A 16,599-nucleotide genomic window follows, 5' to 3' on the forward strand; every position below is an offset into this window, starting at 1 on the left:
CTCTCCCAGCAGTAGGCTTACGTGATGCCTATTTTTTTGAGGATTTTCAAACTTCAGCTGTCCGTGATGAACATGCATTGAGTTGAGATTGGAAACGACAAAAACTTTGAAAACACAAGAGCTGTTGCACCTCCTCCCCAGGACGGGAGTGTGTCTCCAACAGCCGAACTGCTGCCCGGAATAATATATAGCTTAGGGCTTTGGAAGTAAATGAGTGCATACGGCAATGCCGGGGACACTGCTCTTAAAATTTAAAGTATGACAAGGGAGAGGGGGTTCCCCTCTGCTATTTCCCAGCAGCCTGGAGGCTTAGAAGAGAAAAAGGGTCTACAAATCACTCCGTAATCCCCAGCTGGGGCACCTAAACTCCGCAGCACCCAGGGCTGTGTATTATTATCCAAATTGAGTATCCAGCTAGGGGGAGTGGTGGCTCGCTCTCTGTGTTCCTTCGGAGGGAGGGGAGTAGCAGGGAGGCCTCTAAGTCCCGGGTTTGGGACACTAACCCCTCAAGCCAACACCTGCTGGGTAACCCAGAATCGCTTTTCTGTGAGCAAACTCCAACTTGGGCCCAGCAGTGGACGTTTGCTGAGCTGAAGTAGCCACCGCTGCCGTGCGCCAAAGCAGGCCTCGGCGTGGGGGGGGTGCAGAGGGAAACGCGATGGTTTCTCCTGGCGTGGGTATGTGGGGCAGACGCTCCCGCGAGACGCCGGCGCGGGGACTACTGCTTTCCCGGGGTGAGGGCCTCCCCCGTGGGCTCGCGGAGTCCCCGCCCCGCCGCAGCGCTCGCGCACGCGCGCGGGGCCGGGGTCACGGCCGGGGCGGCCGGCGGTGAGGCGCGGCGCGGCGCGGCGCGGGGCGGGGCCGGGCCCAGGCGGCCGGACGCGCGAGGCCGGGATGGGATGTGACGAGCGGCGCGCGGTGCATTGTGGGAGCCGCGGGCCGCGGCCACTCGCTCCAGTTCTCTCAGCGTCGGGGCCGGCGGAGGGGGCGAGAGCGCGGGGCGCGCGGGCGGGAAGGAAGAGGCGGGCGGGCCAGCGAGGAGCGCGGAGAGAAAAGGCGCGAGCGGCCGCGAGGGCTCAGGCCGACACACCGTGCTGTTGCTGCCGCCGCCGCCGCCGCCGCCGCCGCCGCCGCCGCCGAGCCGCCCCGTAAGTGCCGCTCGGGTCCCGGGCCTCCGCGCGCTTTCCGGCTGCCGGAGCCTGGGCGCGCTCCGGGGCTGGCGCTGGACCGGGGTCGGGCCGCTGGGCTCGGCGCGGCCCACGCGGGGCCTCCTCACTCGGGCCGCACGGGATTCCCTTTGATTTTGTACACCCCCTGTCCTTCCCCCGCCCCACTCGCCCTCCCCCCCAAAAAAAAGCAAACCCGGAAACCAACTTCTCTTCGGCACCCATCCTCTGCCCGCGCCGGGGCGCTTTTGTGAAGGCCTCTCCCGGGGCGCGCCTTCCCGGGGCTGGTGGGGACTGGGCCCCAGGCGGCCGGCCTGGGCGCCGCGGGGCTGTTGCGTGTGCGGAGTTGTACTTGGTGAGTGGCCGGCTCCGGCACAATGAGTGGGCCCGAGCCTGAGGGGCCCGCGCTGTAGCCCTCGGGCTCCGGATCTAGCGCGGGGGGGGGGGTCTCTGGCGTGGGGCGGTTACTCGTGGGATGGGGAGCCGGGCGGGGTTGTTTATAGGTATGGGTGTGGGCCAGGGATGAGCTAAGGATGGGCTGCAGAGGGTCCCCGAGCCCCCTGCTGCTCCGGCTCTCCTCAGGATGGGCCTTTTGTTTGCCTTGTGGTCCGGAGAGGTTTTTTTTTTTTTTTTTTAAATTATCTGGACGGCTGTAGGTTTCCCGGGCGAAAAAGCCCAGCATAGAAGAGGCTCCTGGTGGTGGTTGTGGGGTGGGGGACGGAGTGGAGTGCAGCTAGCAGGATGCTGCCGGCTGTGTCACCTGACAACAGGTGTGTGGGATGGCACGCCCCACGCCCACACCTGCGGGAACCAGGGGCTCGCCCCAGGCGCGGGATTGGAGATTGCTCCGAAAGGTTATTTATTTATTTATTTATTAGGACGAAGTCTTGAGAAACCTGCTTTGAACTTGGAAAGGGAGAGACTTCCCAGCTGAGAGAAACCCTGAATTCAGCAATTGTAATTACCACTAGGTCCTCGTAAGATTTTAATGATCCAATAAACAGCGTAGAACAAAAGGCAATTACAGGGGCCCTCCTGTTAGGGTCTTTCTTTTCTTTCACCTTTGTGGTTTGAGGTTTTACGGGTTAAAGAGGAGAGGAAGTGCTTTGTTCACGGGCCACCTGCTCCAAGGACTTTGGAATATCCTGAAGTTTGAGTGGGAGGCTCAACTTGTGTATTTGTGGGAAACCCCAGTTGTGGGGTGCTAGTCCGCTGTCAAGGCGTCAGTAACTGGGTAATGGACACCCGGTGCAGGCAGCTGGAGTAATGCTCTTGCATATAACTGATCAATGTAGGGCAGCTGTGTATTGCCTAAGAGATTCCCTGTTAAGGAAGGACATATTTATACATTTTTTTCCTTCAAAGTAACAAAGCTCTTAAGACTTCAGCCCCCACCCCTGGTGGGAGCCAGGAAAGAGGAGAGTCTGTTCTGTCCTTTTGTTTCCGTTTCTTATCGTTGTTAATGCAGTACTCTAGAGTGACCATTGCTTGAGGCGGGGATGATACCCCTCAGGTGCACTTGGAGTTGTCTGCACAGCCATGTCCCAGCCCTGATTTTTACCAAATGCATGGGGGTGGGAGGTGGGGGTGGGGGAGTGACGCAGGTCCGTGTTCTGTTTCTTCAGGCAGTGAGGAGGGTTGAGCTTGAGAGCCCCCTCCACTGTTCCCCATGGGCAGACTCAGAGTCCGAGTGTTGGGGGCTTTCTCCAACACCTTCAGAACTGATACTGCCTGATGTCACCTAAAGGAGATTTATTTAAATAAAAATGTAAACTGGAAACCCCAACCTGAAAGACCCAAAACAAATCTGACTGTAGTGATCATCAGAATTGCAGTGGCTCTGGTTCTCACACTCCAGCGTCTCCAAGACTTTGTCACAGCCTGTTTGGAGTACTGTTGCTGGAGCATGAGCTGTGGAGGGGCAGGAGTGGGTGCGTCCACACCTGTGCACTGGGTCCTTGCCCTATTCTTCAGGTGCAGGGTGTACAGGGCCCTCACTCAGTCCTGAGGAGTGTGCTGCCACATCCTCTCTTCATTCCTGAGAGCTGTATCACTTGTTTGCTTAGGTTGAGCCTACTTGGTCAGGGTCTTGCAGTCTTTCAACAAATACTTTCAGGGACTCAGCTCTGGTTTATACAGTCATGACCAGGCAAAGCCCTGGCTCTACCCTGGGAAAGCTTACCATTAGAGGTCAGTGAGGGAGGATATAGTAGCTCCAAGAGGGATGGTCACCTGGCTGTCAGCAAGTCAGTCTGGCATGGAAAGGCAGAATAGGAGTGACTGAACAAAGGAAGTGGTGGGGGACAGACAGGTGTCCTAGACCTGAGGAATCACCCGTGCTGATCTTAGAAGACTGGGGGGCATGTGGAGAACCAGCAGAGGGTCCTAGCAGGAAGTCAAGTGAGGCTGGAAGGGTGAAAGTGACAAATCACGAAGGACCCTGAGCCACATTCTGTCCCAAGAGCAGTAAGGCCCCACAGCAGGATTCTAGCAGGAATGTGATTGGGTGTCATTTTATTCTGCTTAAAAAGATTTACTTATTTTCATTTGAAAAATATATAGAGAGAGGAGGAGAGACGGAAAGATCTTCGGTTGTTAATTCCCCAAGTGGCTGCAATAGCTGGAGCTGCACCGATCTGAAGCCAGGAGCCCTGAGCCTCTTCTGGGTCTCCCACGTGTGTGCAGGGTCCCAAGGCTTTGGGTTGTCCTTGACTGCTTTCGCAGGCCATAGGCAGGGAGCTGGATGGGAAGCAGGGCTACCGGGATTAGAACCGGCACCCATCTGGGATCCTGGCACATGCAAGGCGAGGACTTCAGCTACTAGGCTTCCGCTCCGGGCCTGGATATCCTTTTATTCTTGCTGGGAATGTTATGTGGATTCGCTAAACACCAAGTGGCTTCTCTGTACTAGGTCTGACCAGGGTGGTGCTCTCTGAGGCTCACATTTTTATCCACAACATTTCTTTTGGTGCCTTTGCCTGTCAGTCTGGCACAACTTTTAAAAGAGACTAAAGATGGGCAGGAAAGTTTGCTTATGAAGCAGGCAGATTGCTAAAATGTGGTGCCAGTGTAGGTCAGAGGGAGTCCTGCAGTGGGCTGCAGAGGTGGTTCTTGGCCTCCAGGCAGCTCCTGGCAGAGGGTCAAGCTTGTGGGAAGTGACACTCGGTGAAGCTTTGTTTTTCCCCTAACACGAGAGAAGACATGCGCAGGGGATGGGACAAAGTGTGTGGTTTAACATGTATTACTTTTTCAGTTGTGTCTTGCCTGCCCTTCCTTGGTTCACAGAGGACGAGCTGTAGCTTCTTCAGTCATCGCCCAATTTTTGAGTCTGTGTTTAATGAGTGGAGAGGGAAGCTTCCTGATTTGCTGGAGCACAAGAACAGGTCTCTGTTCGAGGTCACGCAGAGTGCGGCTTGTGAACCCCAAGGTCTGAGAGTGCTGGTTGTGTTGTATTCACACATGCCTCTGGGCGCCTGGCAGCAGCGACACTGTCCCTTATCTGGTGTGTTGGGAGTGAAGGGAAGAGAATGCTGTAGTCAGGATTACTGGCCTACCCTTGAGAACCAAGTGTCCTGTGTCGGCCTCCATGGTTGGAGTTAAGGGCAAGGTGACCAATGCATGCGAAGCCAAGGGCATTTTTCTGGGTGCAGGGAGCACATGGGGCCGCCCTCAGTGACAGCCATCTTTGTGCAGACAGCTCAGATTCCTCCATCCTCGGGCTAGTGACGGGGCTGTCTGACGGGTGGCTCCCTGGCATTTCTAGAATCAATATTTCATTCAGGATCAATGTGTGTGTATTCATTGCTTAGATAATGAAAGACTTCAGGATTGATCCTTCCAGGGGTTTCATGAATGCTCTGATTGTTTAATCGTTTTCTTCACTGCAGCTTTAATAGGCCAATCTCTTAGGAATATGAAGGAAGTGTTTTCCTCTGGCTTGTGTTACAGAGTCAGTGTTATGGCTGGAGCAGAGGTGTCTGGGAATACAAAATTGTCACAGTCATAAGATCGACACATGCCTCAGCTAGTGGGGCAGTCAGATAGTTCCATTCCTGGGAACTCCTGACATGGTCCTTAAGCCCCCTGACTTTTGAAGGTCTTGGCTGCCGTGCAGACTTGGCCAAATGTGTGTGCAGGAAATACCCCTGACTGGTGTCTCACCAGCTACAGTACTGAGTCTTGTGATGTCTGACTGGAGCCTGGAGCCTTGAGCCTGGCCAGGGACTGCCTGAAACTGACTGTGGCTGGATTGCAGGAAAGGGAGCTGCTTTGAAGGGTCTGTGCCACCAGAGAAAAGTGACGGGGCCCTGAGGCAGAGTTACTCCAGAGAGGGTTGCTGAGAGTGTCCCAAACTGAGTGAACTGCCTGGCTAAAGGGGAGTGATTGGCAATGCAGTGAGGAGAAGGGAGAACCTTAGGGCTCCTTCCTTCTGCACCCCTGCTGCTGCTTCTGGTAGTAGAGGACTTCTTACAACCCCTCACAGCCACCCATTGACCAACCTCATGAGATGGTGGCAGGTGGCATGCTGCCAGTCACACCTCAGCTATAGGGGACTTGTGGTCAGAGACTCGTGCTCATCCCTGCAACAGTTCCTTGCTGTGAGCCATGAGGGTCTGCAGCCAAGGTGTGTGCTGCTTGTCGCTGGGGGTTACAGGTGCAGGTGCTGCATAGCATTCACTCAGGTCTGCTCTGAAAACATTATTTCCTAGCCTGGCAACAGCAGAAGGGTAGCCCCGCTCACTTAAGGTAATGGATGAATGCAGGGCTTCCCAAAGATGTGTCAGCCTCTGCAAAGCACGGGGGCTGCCAGTGGCATTTGGGGACTCCTGGTTTCCTGTGAGGTGCACATGCCTTTGTCAGTTTGGATAGTGTAAGTGTTCTCCCATTAGCAACTTCTGTGCCCTGAAGGAAGTAGAGTATATGGGAAGCCACAATGTCTGGGATGTAGGTCAGGTGGACGTGGGTCAGACAAGGCCCTGTGGGTTGTGACTGGTCACTGTGACCCTAACATCAGGGTCAACTTTCAAATTGATGTGTAAAATGACAGAGCCAGGCTGTTTACAGTCCATTCCCCAGGGCCCCTTGTAGCAAGATGTGCTCATATGCCCAGGTTCTAGTTGATGGGTCATGGTCAGAAGTGGCACACTCCACTCTCAGGCTAGCCTTGAAAACCTCATGTCTTTCTCTCCATGGTCTCTCCCTCTGTGGCAATCATGGGAGTCATGCATTAAGTTTGTCTATGTCACAAGGTGGAACAAGTCTGTTTCCATCCCTCATTATGTGGAACAGAAGTACCAGCCAGCCAAGGATTTTGAGTTTTTCATCAGTGAGAAGTATATTGTAGAGGCTCACCTCTTAGAGCAGTTAGTATCACCCTCACCAATACCAGTGTCTGAGATCAGATCTGCAAGAAAAAAGCTTTACTGAGCATTGGCTCAGAAAATGTCAGAAAACGCTTGCATGCACATGTCAAGTTCGCTCACCAACCCTTGAGGGATTTTATATAATTACCTACACTTGACAGATGAGAAGCCGGGCTCAGAGTGGTAAACCTAACTTGCACGCAAGTTCTTAAGTAGCAGAACCTTAATTAGAAGCAGGGACCTCTAGCTTTGGACTTGAGGCCATGAATTGTGGTGTTCGGCAGCCACATCCCTCTACAGTTCTCTCCCTGCATTGGTGCTTGGAGTTGCGCATATCCACAGAGATTCCTGAGGCACACGATGGGCCTAGCATCCTCCTGGGTGTGACTGTAGAGTGCACAGCTGCCATGTAGTTTTCCAACAGGTATTTAAAAAGCTGCCATGCATTGCTGGATGTCATGAGGCTGTATGGCATAGTCAAAAATTGTTGCATCTCTATGGTTGCAGCTTGAGGAACTATACTTAGAAGTGTAGAAAGCGTATGAGGGTGGGGTGAAAAATTGAATCTGCAAGCCAGTCCCTTGGCAGGGTAATGACTTGAAGCTGCTCTGTTTCAGAGTAGTTTGAGTGAAAGTGGGAAGCAGAGTGGCACTTGTGCCATCAGAGTGGCATGGGGTGTCCGTGATAACCCATGAGACCATTCCTGGAGATAGGCACCAGGAAGACCTTGACCACCATGACTGGCATCAAGTCAGCTTGGACAGGTGGACACATAGCCACATGCCACGATATGTGCTGTGGGAACAAGTGGCAATTGCAGGCTGTGGTCAGGTGTAGGAAGGCTCCAGACTCCCTCGCAGAGGGGGCACATGAGATTGACGTGAGGATAGAGGGCTTGCTTAGCAGGAGGAACAGCCTGTTCAAAGACACGGTCTAGCATGATGAGTGCATCTGAGCCCAGGCAGGTAGGGTAGGAAGTGTACCCAGTAGCTGCTTCAGGAGCTCAGGGTGAAGGGTGGCCCTTACAATTGGTAGGGGTTCTGGTGGTATCTGAGAAAGGTAGGTGCTGACAGAAAAGGTGAGAAATAAGGAGACTGATTCAAGGTAGGAGGCAAGAGAATTGAGGGTATCTGCAGGCTTGCCCAGCCTGCCTGGCTTACGCCTGGGTGCCATGGAGCTAGGGTAGGACAGAAAGGGACCAGGCTGACTCTCGCTTGAGTAGTGTGATGCATGATGCTGCCATTGATGAGGCTGAGCTCTACGTGGGACTGACAACTGGGTCCTTCTTATTTGGGAGTCACCAGCATGGTGCCCTAATGAATTAGCTCGAGTCAGAAGCAGCAAACACAAGGAGCAAGACTCTAAAAGGAACAAGGGTGTCTGGGACCTTCCTGGCCCTGAGTGCTAGTGGCCTCTCTGAAGAGGACGCTTTCTAATGCCCACCGAGGCAGTCCCAGACACACCTAGAAGGTTGCCTGCTCCGTTTAGGAGTGGTCTGTGCTGCTGTTTATCATCATGGACCCACTGGCTCCCCTGTTCAAAGAGCAGAGGATTCCAGCTTTACAGGGACTCAGACCACAGGCCTTGGGTGGTGGGTCTGTGAAACATGTTCATAGAAAAGCAAGAGCCCGCTAGGAGGTCAGGCGCAGGTTTCCCTGAAAACACAGACATGCATAATGTTTGTTGCTCAGAGTGAACCTGGGCACCTGCTTGCCAGGATTGTTTTAACTGCAAGCTCATTACAGAAAGAAACAGAGGCAAGTAATTGTATCAGAAAAATGCAGACCCTTCTAAGACACTCTCTGGCATTCAGTGAGCAATTGTGACGTGTGCCCCTTGACACAGTGCAGTGCAGGCTTTTCATTCCAGGGACTGGTGGCTCCTGGAACCAGTGTTTGAGCCACAACTGCCCCAGAGTACTCAGGTTTTCTCTGCCTGCTGTCTTTGTAACTATGTATTAGGCAAATGACTTAAAATGTTCTTGGGGTAATAGAGATGTTGGATGTACACCAATATAGGGCTGAGCATAAGAAGAGCTGGAGGACCATACCCGCACAGAGCCAGCCCTCAGTTCTCAGTGCAGGGCTTGGGGAACTGCTCATTTGGTTTGAGGATCTGAGCATAGGTGTTCCCCAGGGGAGACTTCCAGGTGGGACTCTGGAACAGACCGAGAACCCTCACATCTTGAACTGGTTCTTTTCAGAGTCCTTATCATGAAGGCCGTTTAAAGAATTGAAGGGGCACCTACTGCCTGTGTGCTCGCAGGCCTGAGAGAGCAAGCCCCACATCTGGCCAGTGTGGTTCCTGAAGTGAATGCATGTGTGAACTGAGTGCTTTGACTAAATATCTGATCTTACAGTCCTGGGTTGCTTTCGCCTGTTTGCATTCTAATCACAGAGACAGGACATGCCCATCATTGCTGTGGCCTGAAGCCCATGGAGCTGGGAGTACTGAGCAGCTGAACTTGAGCACTCAGGGAAGGCTTGGCAAAGGGCAGAGAGCAAGTGGGAGGGAACCAGAAGGTCCTGACAGGGCATGGCTGCTGCAGAAGCAGGGAGAGGAGCAGAAGGGCGTTTGTGAGAGAAGCCTCTTGATTCCTTGTATCCTCAAGTCACCCCAGGGTGAAGTGGGGCAGGTGTTCTAGGTCTGGAGTTCCAGGGCAGTGCAAGGCAGGCCAGAGGTCCTGTTTCATCTAGGGATTCTTGGCAGCCCTGAGAATCTGCTGAGCCAGAGCCTAGTCAGGTGTGAATACAAAGACCATCCTGCCCACAAGGCACCAGCTGCATCAAGGGGGGGTGGCCTTTTAGGAGCCGATTGTGTCTCTGTGGGTGGGGTGACGGTGATGACCTAGATCCCATCGCAGTGGTGTGGAGGAGAGGGTCCAGAGGATGAGGGAGTTGTGAGGAGTAGAGAAGGAAAGCAGCCTCCCCTTCTCCTAAGTCAAGCCTGTCCAGTGAACTGGCAGCACTTAGAGGGTCTCTTACCCACCCCTGGCTGCAGGCAGCTCTTGCTGTACCTGCCAGTCACAGTTGAAGGCTTGGAAGGCAGGGATGCTGCTTTTTGGAGAACTCAAGGAATCTGGCTTTCCATTTCATTCTCAGGGCGGTGATAGAATATTTTTTTTAAATTTATTCATTAATTACATTGTGCTGTAATTACATAGAATCTGGGATTCTCCCCCCCTGCCCTCCCCCCATGGTGGGTTCCTCCACCCCGCTGCATAACCATAGTTCAAGTTCAGTTGAAATTCCCTCCCTGCAAGTATTTGCCAAGCATAGAGTCCAACATCCCATAGTCCAGACAAGTCCAACTACTTATTGGGTAGACCCTCTCTGGTCTGAGGGCAGAGTCAGCAGAGTATCTTCCCGGTCAAATAAAAGCACTAATATACCATCTGCAACAATTAACATCGTTATGGAATTAATTGACATGGTATTGAGCAGTCAACATGTTAAAAATAAATGCGATTTCTTAACCACTTTCTGTGACCCCCCATTCACAGTTCAATTTTAGTTTATATACTACAAATGGCATAATATCCATAACATAACATGATATGCTTAACATCATATCATATTAAATTAAGGCAAACATGTGGTATCTAACCTTTTGGGATTGGTTCATTTCCCTTAGCATTGTGGTTTCCAGTTTGGCCCATTTGGCCACAAAGAACTGCATTTTGTTTTTTTTAATAGCTGAGTAGTATTCCATGGAGTAGATGAACCATAGCTTTGTTATCCAATCCTCTGTTGATGGGCATTTTGGTTGTTTCCATGTTTTTGCAATTACTGATTGTGCTGCTATGAACATAGGAGTGCATGTTGGTTTCTCATAAAACAAGTGTTCTGGATATATTCCTAGGAGTGCTATAGCTGGGTCATACGGTATGTCGATTTTGAGTTGTTTGAATATTCTCCATACTGATTGCCATAGAGGCTGTACCAATCTGCAGCCCCACCAGCAGTGGAGTAGGGTTCCCTTTTCCCCGCAACCTTGCCAGCAAGTGTTGTTGGTGTTTTTCATGTGGGCCACCCTTACTGGCGTTAGGTGGTATCTCATTGATGTTTTAATTTGGATTTCCCAGGGAGCTTGAGCATTTTTTCATATGTTTATTTGCCATTTGGGATTGTTCCTTTGTGAAATGTCTGCCCATTTCCCTAGAATATCCTTTTATGAAGACTTCTACATATGTCTTAGCCCTGGTCTCAAGTGTATGCAAATATAATTATTAACCAGGAAATCCCATTTTCTTTTATATCAGGTGGCATAAAGGCAAAATACTTAAGAGCAGCCATTGTCAGCATAACATTTAAGTGGAAGTGTCCAATAAAATTGATGTCACAGTAAAAAATGTACAAAGCTGAGCCTTCCTCTACTCGGGCCCAATTGCTCCAGGGTACCGTGTATGTTAGGCTCAGCAGCGGCCGGCAGTGGCTTCCCAGGCCACATCTGGGCCTTTCCAGAGGCTGAGGGTACCTAGAAAGGGCCGTGTGCTCTCCTCCAGCGATCCTGATGAATGTGCCTCTTGTCTTCCCAGAGTGCTTGCTGATCTGCCTCCAGGGCCACTGCCATGTCGAGTCGCGGTGGCAAGAAGAAATCTACCAAGACCTCACGGTCTGCCAAGGCAGGTGTCATCTTCCCTGTGGGGCGGATGCTGCGGTACATCAAGAAAGGCCACCCCAAATACAGGATTGGTGTGGGGGCACCCGTGTACATGGCGGCTGTGCTGGAGTACCTTACAGGTGAGTGTGCCTAACCCAAGTTGACTATGTGTGTTGGAGGCTGGGTGCCACAGCTCTCAGCATTCCACAGACCGTGGGACCTTTCGGTTTTCTGTCTTTTGAAACACTTCAGACTTCAAAAAAGTGGCAGAAATAGTACAATGTACATTTTTAACGCAGTTCACCGGTTATTAATATTTTGCCCCATTTGCTTTATCTCCTGTCACATGTGTGAGTCTGTACACTTGCATGCCTCTATTTTTGACTGTTCTGTGGATCATTTTGAAATTTCCTCATTCATCCCAGGAACATTTTTTAAAATTGTCTTTGTTTTTCTTTCCTGATTCGGGATCCATTTCAGGAACACACATTGTATTTAGCTGTTGGATTTCTTAACTGTTATGTAATCTTCAGCTATTCTCCAGTTGCTTTTTTAAAAATTTTTTTTCATGGTATTGACATTTTTTGAAGCGTGTGGGCCAGTTGCTCTGCAGAATGTCCTCCATCTGGGTTGGTCTCAGGATCAAACTCTGCTTTAATGTTTTGGTGGGAGAAGCTTTGGGGCTGTTGGGTCCCATCAGGAAGCTCCCACACACGTGGGTTTGTCTCGATGTTGGTGGCGATGAGCTGCTCATTCAGCCAGCATGGTGTGTGCTGAGCATCTGCACATCCTGCATCCCAGTTCTTTGGCTTAGTAGCTTTAGTGTTCTGTGTGGTCTTGGTCTTACCTGATCCTCTTATACTGAGATGCTAGTGAAATAGTGATTTTTCTCCATTTCTGTTATTTTTGTATCTCTTAGTTGGTAGTCTTCCATATGTAGGAACACTTCCCTTACCCTTCCCTTTCTGTAGATTTTTTTTAGTAGTATCAGTGTTGGCTCATGGACTTGTTTCCCCCTGATTTGATGGGCTGTACTCTGTTTTTATTAACAGTTGTTTAAAGGTTCAAATTATCTTACATTTGACCTCCAGGCTGAGTCTTCAGTCCTTTGTTTTCATCAGTTTCAAAACATTCCCTTACTTAATGTGTGAAATGTCCCATGTATGCCCTGGACTTCCCTTGCACCAGTCCTGGAACCAGCATTCTTCCCATGGTGTCCTTGCTCCTTCTCACAAGTAGAATCTTAGTTGTGGCTCCACAAAAATTGTGGGAGATCACCTGAGCAAGGGAGAGTGCCACTCCAATCTTCAGGAAAGAGAAAACCAGGCCTCAAGAACCCATAAGGACTTGCCAGGGATTGTGCACAACCTATCAAGTATTGAGAAAGGACCCTATCCCTGTGGCCCTGTAAGACTTTAAACCGCTGAGTGCTAGGTACGTGTTCATTTGAATGGTAGGTGCTAGGAGGGAGCACCCTTGCCTATTTCAGCCAGAAGAGGAGAGACTCAGTGAGACGGGGTGCCCCTTCCAAAGTGACACAACCGGGCAGCCAAATAACTGGGTGGTTTCCTGCTTAGACCTCTCAAGATGGCAAGGCCAAGCGTTCCCCCATAGTAAACATACATTCTCTCTCTCGATCCAGAATCAGTTTCGGGATCCTCATCAGCATGGGGAGATAGTTTTTTTGTGTGTGTTCTGTTGAAATTCTCTAGGCCTAAAGACTACATGTTATTTATATACTCTGGGCAGTTTCACCTTTCTGCCTGGCACTGTAATACATGCCACGCCTGGTGGTAGAAACTAGTCTTGTTGCTTCTTACCATATAGGTGAGGAAACAATGCCAGAATTGAGGTGACAACAAGGGAAAGTTAGATACAGCAGTGGCAGGCAGCCAGGGACCACAAGAAGAGTCATATGAGAGGAAGCAGAGGACAGTCTGGCTTTTGCCTACTAGTTCCGTGCTAGGTGTGACTTAGAAGGGACCTCTCTGGCCCCAATTTTTCTTCCCAGCCAAATGACAGCAATTGTCCTGGCTTTGTTGGCTTTAGGCTGCCTTGGGAGTCAAAGGGGATATGTTTGAGCACAATGGAGTTGCTGCTGATGGACTGTGCAATCCCAGCTAGCGCGTGTTTCCTGGCTCCTGAGTATCCTAAGACACCTGTCACTAGGTCAGATACAACTTCAGGTTCATTCCTTCCATCTGGTTCCTTTTTCTTTGTAGGATGTGAGGGAGAAATGCCCTAGCATTTTTCTTATCCCAGGCAACTGTGATCTGTGCCATGCAGAAAGTCTGTACTTTTTCCTTGGCTGTGTTTAGCTTGTTCTGAATCTGAACTCGGAACCCATAGGAAGCTCCTGGCTGGGGGACCAGCCCAGCTGCAACCATTGTGGTCATTTTAGGGGTAAGCCAGTGGATAGAAGCTCTCCTTCTCTCTCTGTAAAATCTTTCAAATAAAAACATACTTTTTTTTTTAAAGCATGATATCACACTGAGATGCAACTCTTTAAAGACCTTTTATTTTTATTGGAAAGTCAGATTTACAGAGAGAAGGAGAAACAGAAAGATCTTCCATCCACTGGTTCACTCCCCAAGTGGCCACAACAGCCAGAGCTGAGCCTATCTGAAGTCAGGAGTCAGGAGTTTCCTCCAGGTCTCCCATGTGAACACAGGGTCTCAAGGCGTTGGACATCCTCCACTGCTCTCCCAGGCCACAAGCAGGGACCTGGATGGGAATTGGAGCAGCAGAGACATGATCCAGTGACCAGTATGGGATCCAACACAAGCAAGGCGAGAATTTATCCACTGAGCCATTGCATTGGGTTGCTCAGTGGAAGTTCTTACTTTGCTTTTGGTTTCATCAACTTCTGTATGTTGTAGGGAAGGAGTATTAACATATATTCTAAACTTTATGAAGTCCTTCCACCAGGGTTGGTGTTTGCTGAATCTAAAACATTTCTTCTGCTTGCATGTTGCTGAGTTGTTGTGACTGTTGCTTGATACCTGTCCCCAACACAAGAGTCTGACCCAAGTGACCAAGCAGAATGTCCTGAGCAGTTAAGGCTATGTTCAGCCGTTGTGGTGGTCACTTGTGTCCTTTTTCCTGGTGGGAGAGAAGCTGTGCTCTTGGGGCTGTATCCAGTGAGAATACAGCACCATGCCTTCCACCTCTCCTGGGATGAGGGAGCTCACAGAAATGTGGATGCTGTGGGACTCTACCTGCTTAGAACTTTGTTTTTGGCCCTGAGTGAGTAGGAACAGTGAGCAAGCACTTCCTCCATTCTGTTCTGTGCTTTTGTTTCCTTGCAGACTTTCTCGTATATACCATGCACTTAGTGAGCACCTGCTGTGTGCCAGGCACTGTGCTGGGCTCTGCAGAGAGCCTAGGAATGATCAAGGCAGAAGGGCTCTGTTCTTTGAAGTAACCTAGTCCAGGGTAACTCAACAACCTGCCAGCCCAGCACTGACGAGTGCTTTGAGGGTTGTAAGCAGATGAAAAGAGGGTGCTGATGACTGTGGGGCTGGAGATGAGCTCTCAAGGGAAGACTTCTCTGTGGGTGGAATTCAGTTGAGACCTGGGGAGCCAGATGGTGCCAGCCAGCTCTGAAAGCTGGGGAGAGAGCTGTGGCAGCCGGTCACCTGCACTTGATGTGCCTTCTGGATGCCGGCCCCGTCCCAGAGTAGAGGAGCCATCAATAGTCTTGGGTCCAGCCAAGGATGTGACTCAAATGTCACACTCTTAATACAAGGCACATCACTGAGACAAGTCCCTTTAGTCAGTTCCCCACTGAGGCCTGTAATATACCCTGCCCAGGTACATGCCAGACCCATCCCCAAAGAGCTTTCTGTCCAGAGATAGGTACAGCTGAGAAAAAGGCCATGGTGATGCAAGCAGCAAAGTCCACTGCGAGTAGGAAGGAAGGAGCTCTTCCTGGGAATGTTTCTTAACCAGCCACTAATGACCTTGCTTGTCCATTTGTCACCCGGAGGACCAGACTGACAGGTGATACAAATAAATATGTATACTGTGACAGGCTTGTGTCATGTGGATGCTCATTTGAAATAACTGGGTCAGGCTTAATTGTTTCAGAAGGGCCCAGAGGAGGGACCAAATGGATTCTGGGTCCTTGGGTTGCTAAGTGCTTCTGAGGTGGGGAATTGAGTCTTCTTGCCTGGACCCAAGGACTATTTGGGTTTGATTGTATTGTATAGCTGAATGATTTAGGGTGGGACCCTGGTGACTGAGCTGCTGCTGTATTCTTGTGACCTTGGGAGAGTCATTCACATATCTGTGCTGTGGTTTTATCATCAATAAAATGTGTATCACAGTAACTCTCACATGGTTATTACAAGGCTGAAGTGAAAGCGTGCCTGTGAAGTGCTTATTCCATGCTTGTACATTGTGCATGCCCAAGAGTTAATGATTAGCATGAGGGCTGAAGTCCATAAGAGGGAGTCCCTAAGAATCCTGTTCTGGCTGCTGTGGCCTGGGCTGCCTTCCTGCTTAGGAATGATGGTGGGAGCTGCACTGCCTACTCCTACCTGCTGTCCTTTGAGCAGGTCCAAACCCACTTGACCTCCCCTGGCTTCTGAGAATCTCTTGGCAGCTTTGGGCCTGCTGCTTAAAAGAGCCATGGGCTTGTCTTCCTAAAGTCCGTTTCACCCTGTTCCCTCTACCTGCCCTGTTGCTAAAGTTCTGTCTGGTGTCCATGTCCCCTCCTACCTTGGGTTCTTGGCACAATCATGAAAACCATGAAGAATTTTCCAGGTTAGCCAGGAGCTGAGTGTGGTCATTCTGGGCGCAGAGTGAGGCCAAAGCCTAGTCCAAACTAGCCTAACAGTGTGAGAACCAGTAGCTGCCCTTTGCCGTCCATGCTCAGCCACATGATCCCCTTGAAGAGGTGGTGTTAGGGCTCGGGGCCACACAGAGTAGCCTCATTAGGACCTCTCAAGGCCTGGAGGCTGCAGGGAGAGGTGGTCTCTATTTCCTCGCTTTGGTGGACGGGACCCAATTATCTATTGAAACTAAAACGAAAAGGCAGGCTCTGGAACAAGTGTGGGTCTGGTGCCCAGGCAACTCCTTCATCAGATCTCTATGCCTGCTGCCTTGGAGCCCGGCTGGACCCTTCTTGAGCGTTTCCGAGGAACCTAGTGCTTTCTGCTTTCTTGTCAGGGCTCTGGGACTGGGTGGGCTATGCTTTGTTCCCCTGCCCCTCCCAGCTCCAGTTTTTGACCTTCCTGCCTAGGGGGGGAGAGTAGGCCCCTGCTGGGTTCCTGGGAGCACTGGCAGTATATGCAGAGTATCTGGCCACCATCCATAGTAAGCACTGCTGGATAGAAATGAATGTTTTCGCATGGAAATGGAGGCAGTTGGGGCAGCTGGTGCCCAGCTATTATCTGCCCTCATCATAGTGTACCATTTTTTTTTCTTCCAAGTTATTTTAAAGGAACATTATTCTAGTTCGGTTC

At 50.8% G+C, this 16,599-nt stretch overlaps 1 protein-coding gene across 2 annotated transcripts in view; it reads left to right on the forward strand.

Annotated features, from left to right (window-relative positions):
* The first annotated feature begins 1,111 nt into the window (after positions 1–1,111).
* LOC101530371 (core histone macro-H2A.1) overlaps positions 1,112–16,599 on the forward strand; it is a 64,074-nt gene continuing 48,586 nt past the window's right edge. The window contains exons 1-2 of one of the 2 annotated variants that reach the window (XM_004586421.2): positions 1,112–1,148; positions 11,067–11,271. In XM_004586421.2, the coding sequence (XP_004586478.1) occupies positions 11,100–11,271 (172 nt within the window). In that variant the 5' untranslated portion in view covers positions 1,112–1,148; positions 11,067–11,099. Of the gene's footprint in view, positions 1,149–11,066; positions 11,272–16,599 lie in introns of those variants that run through there. The other variant, XM_058677693.1, reaches the window with a different exon arrangement.

This window comes from Ochotona princeps, chromosome 19 (assembly GCF_030435755.1).
Source record: "Ochotona princeps isolate mOchPri1 chromosome 19, mOchPri1.hap1, whole genome shotgun sequence".
In the NCBI taxonomy this organism is placed as follows: Eukaryota; Metazoa; Chordata; class Mammalia; order Lagomorpha; family Ochotonidae; genus Ochotona; species Ochotona princeps.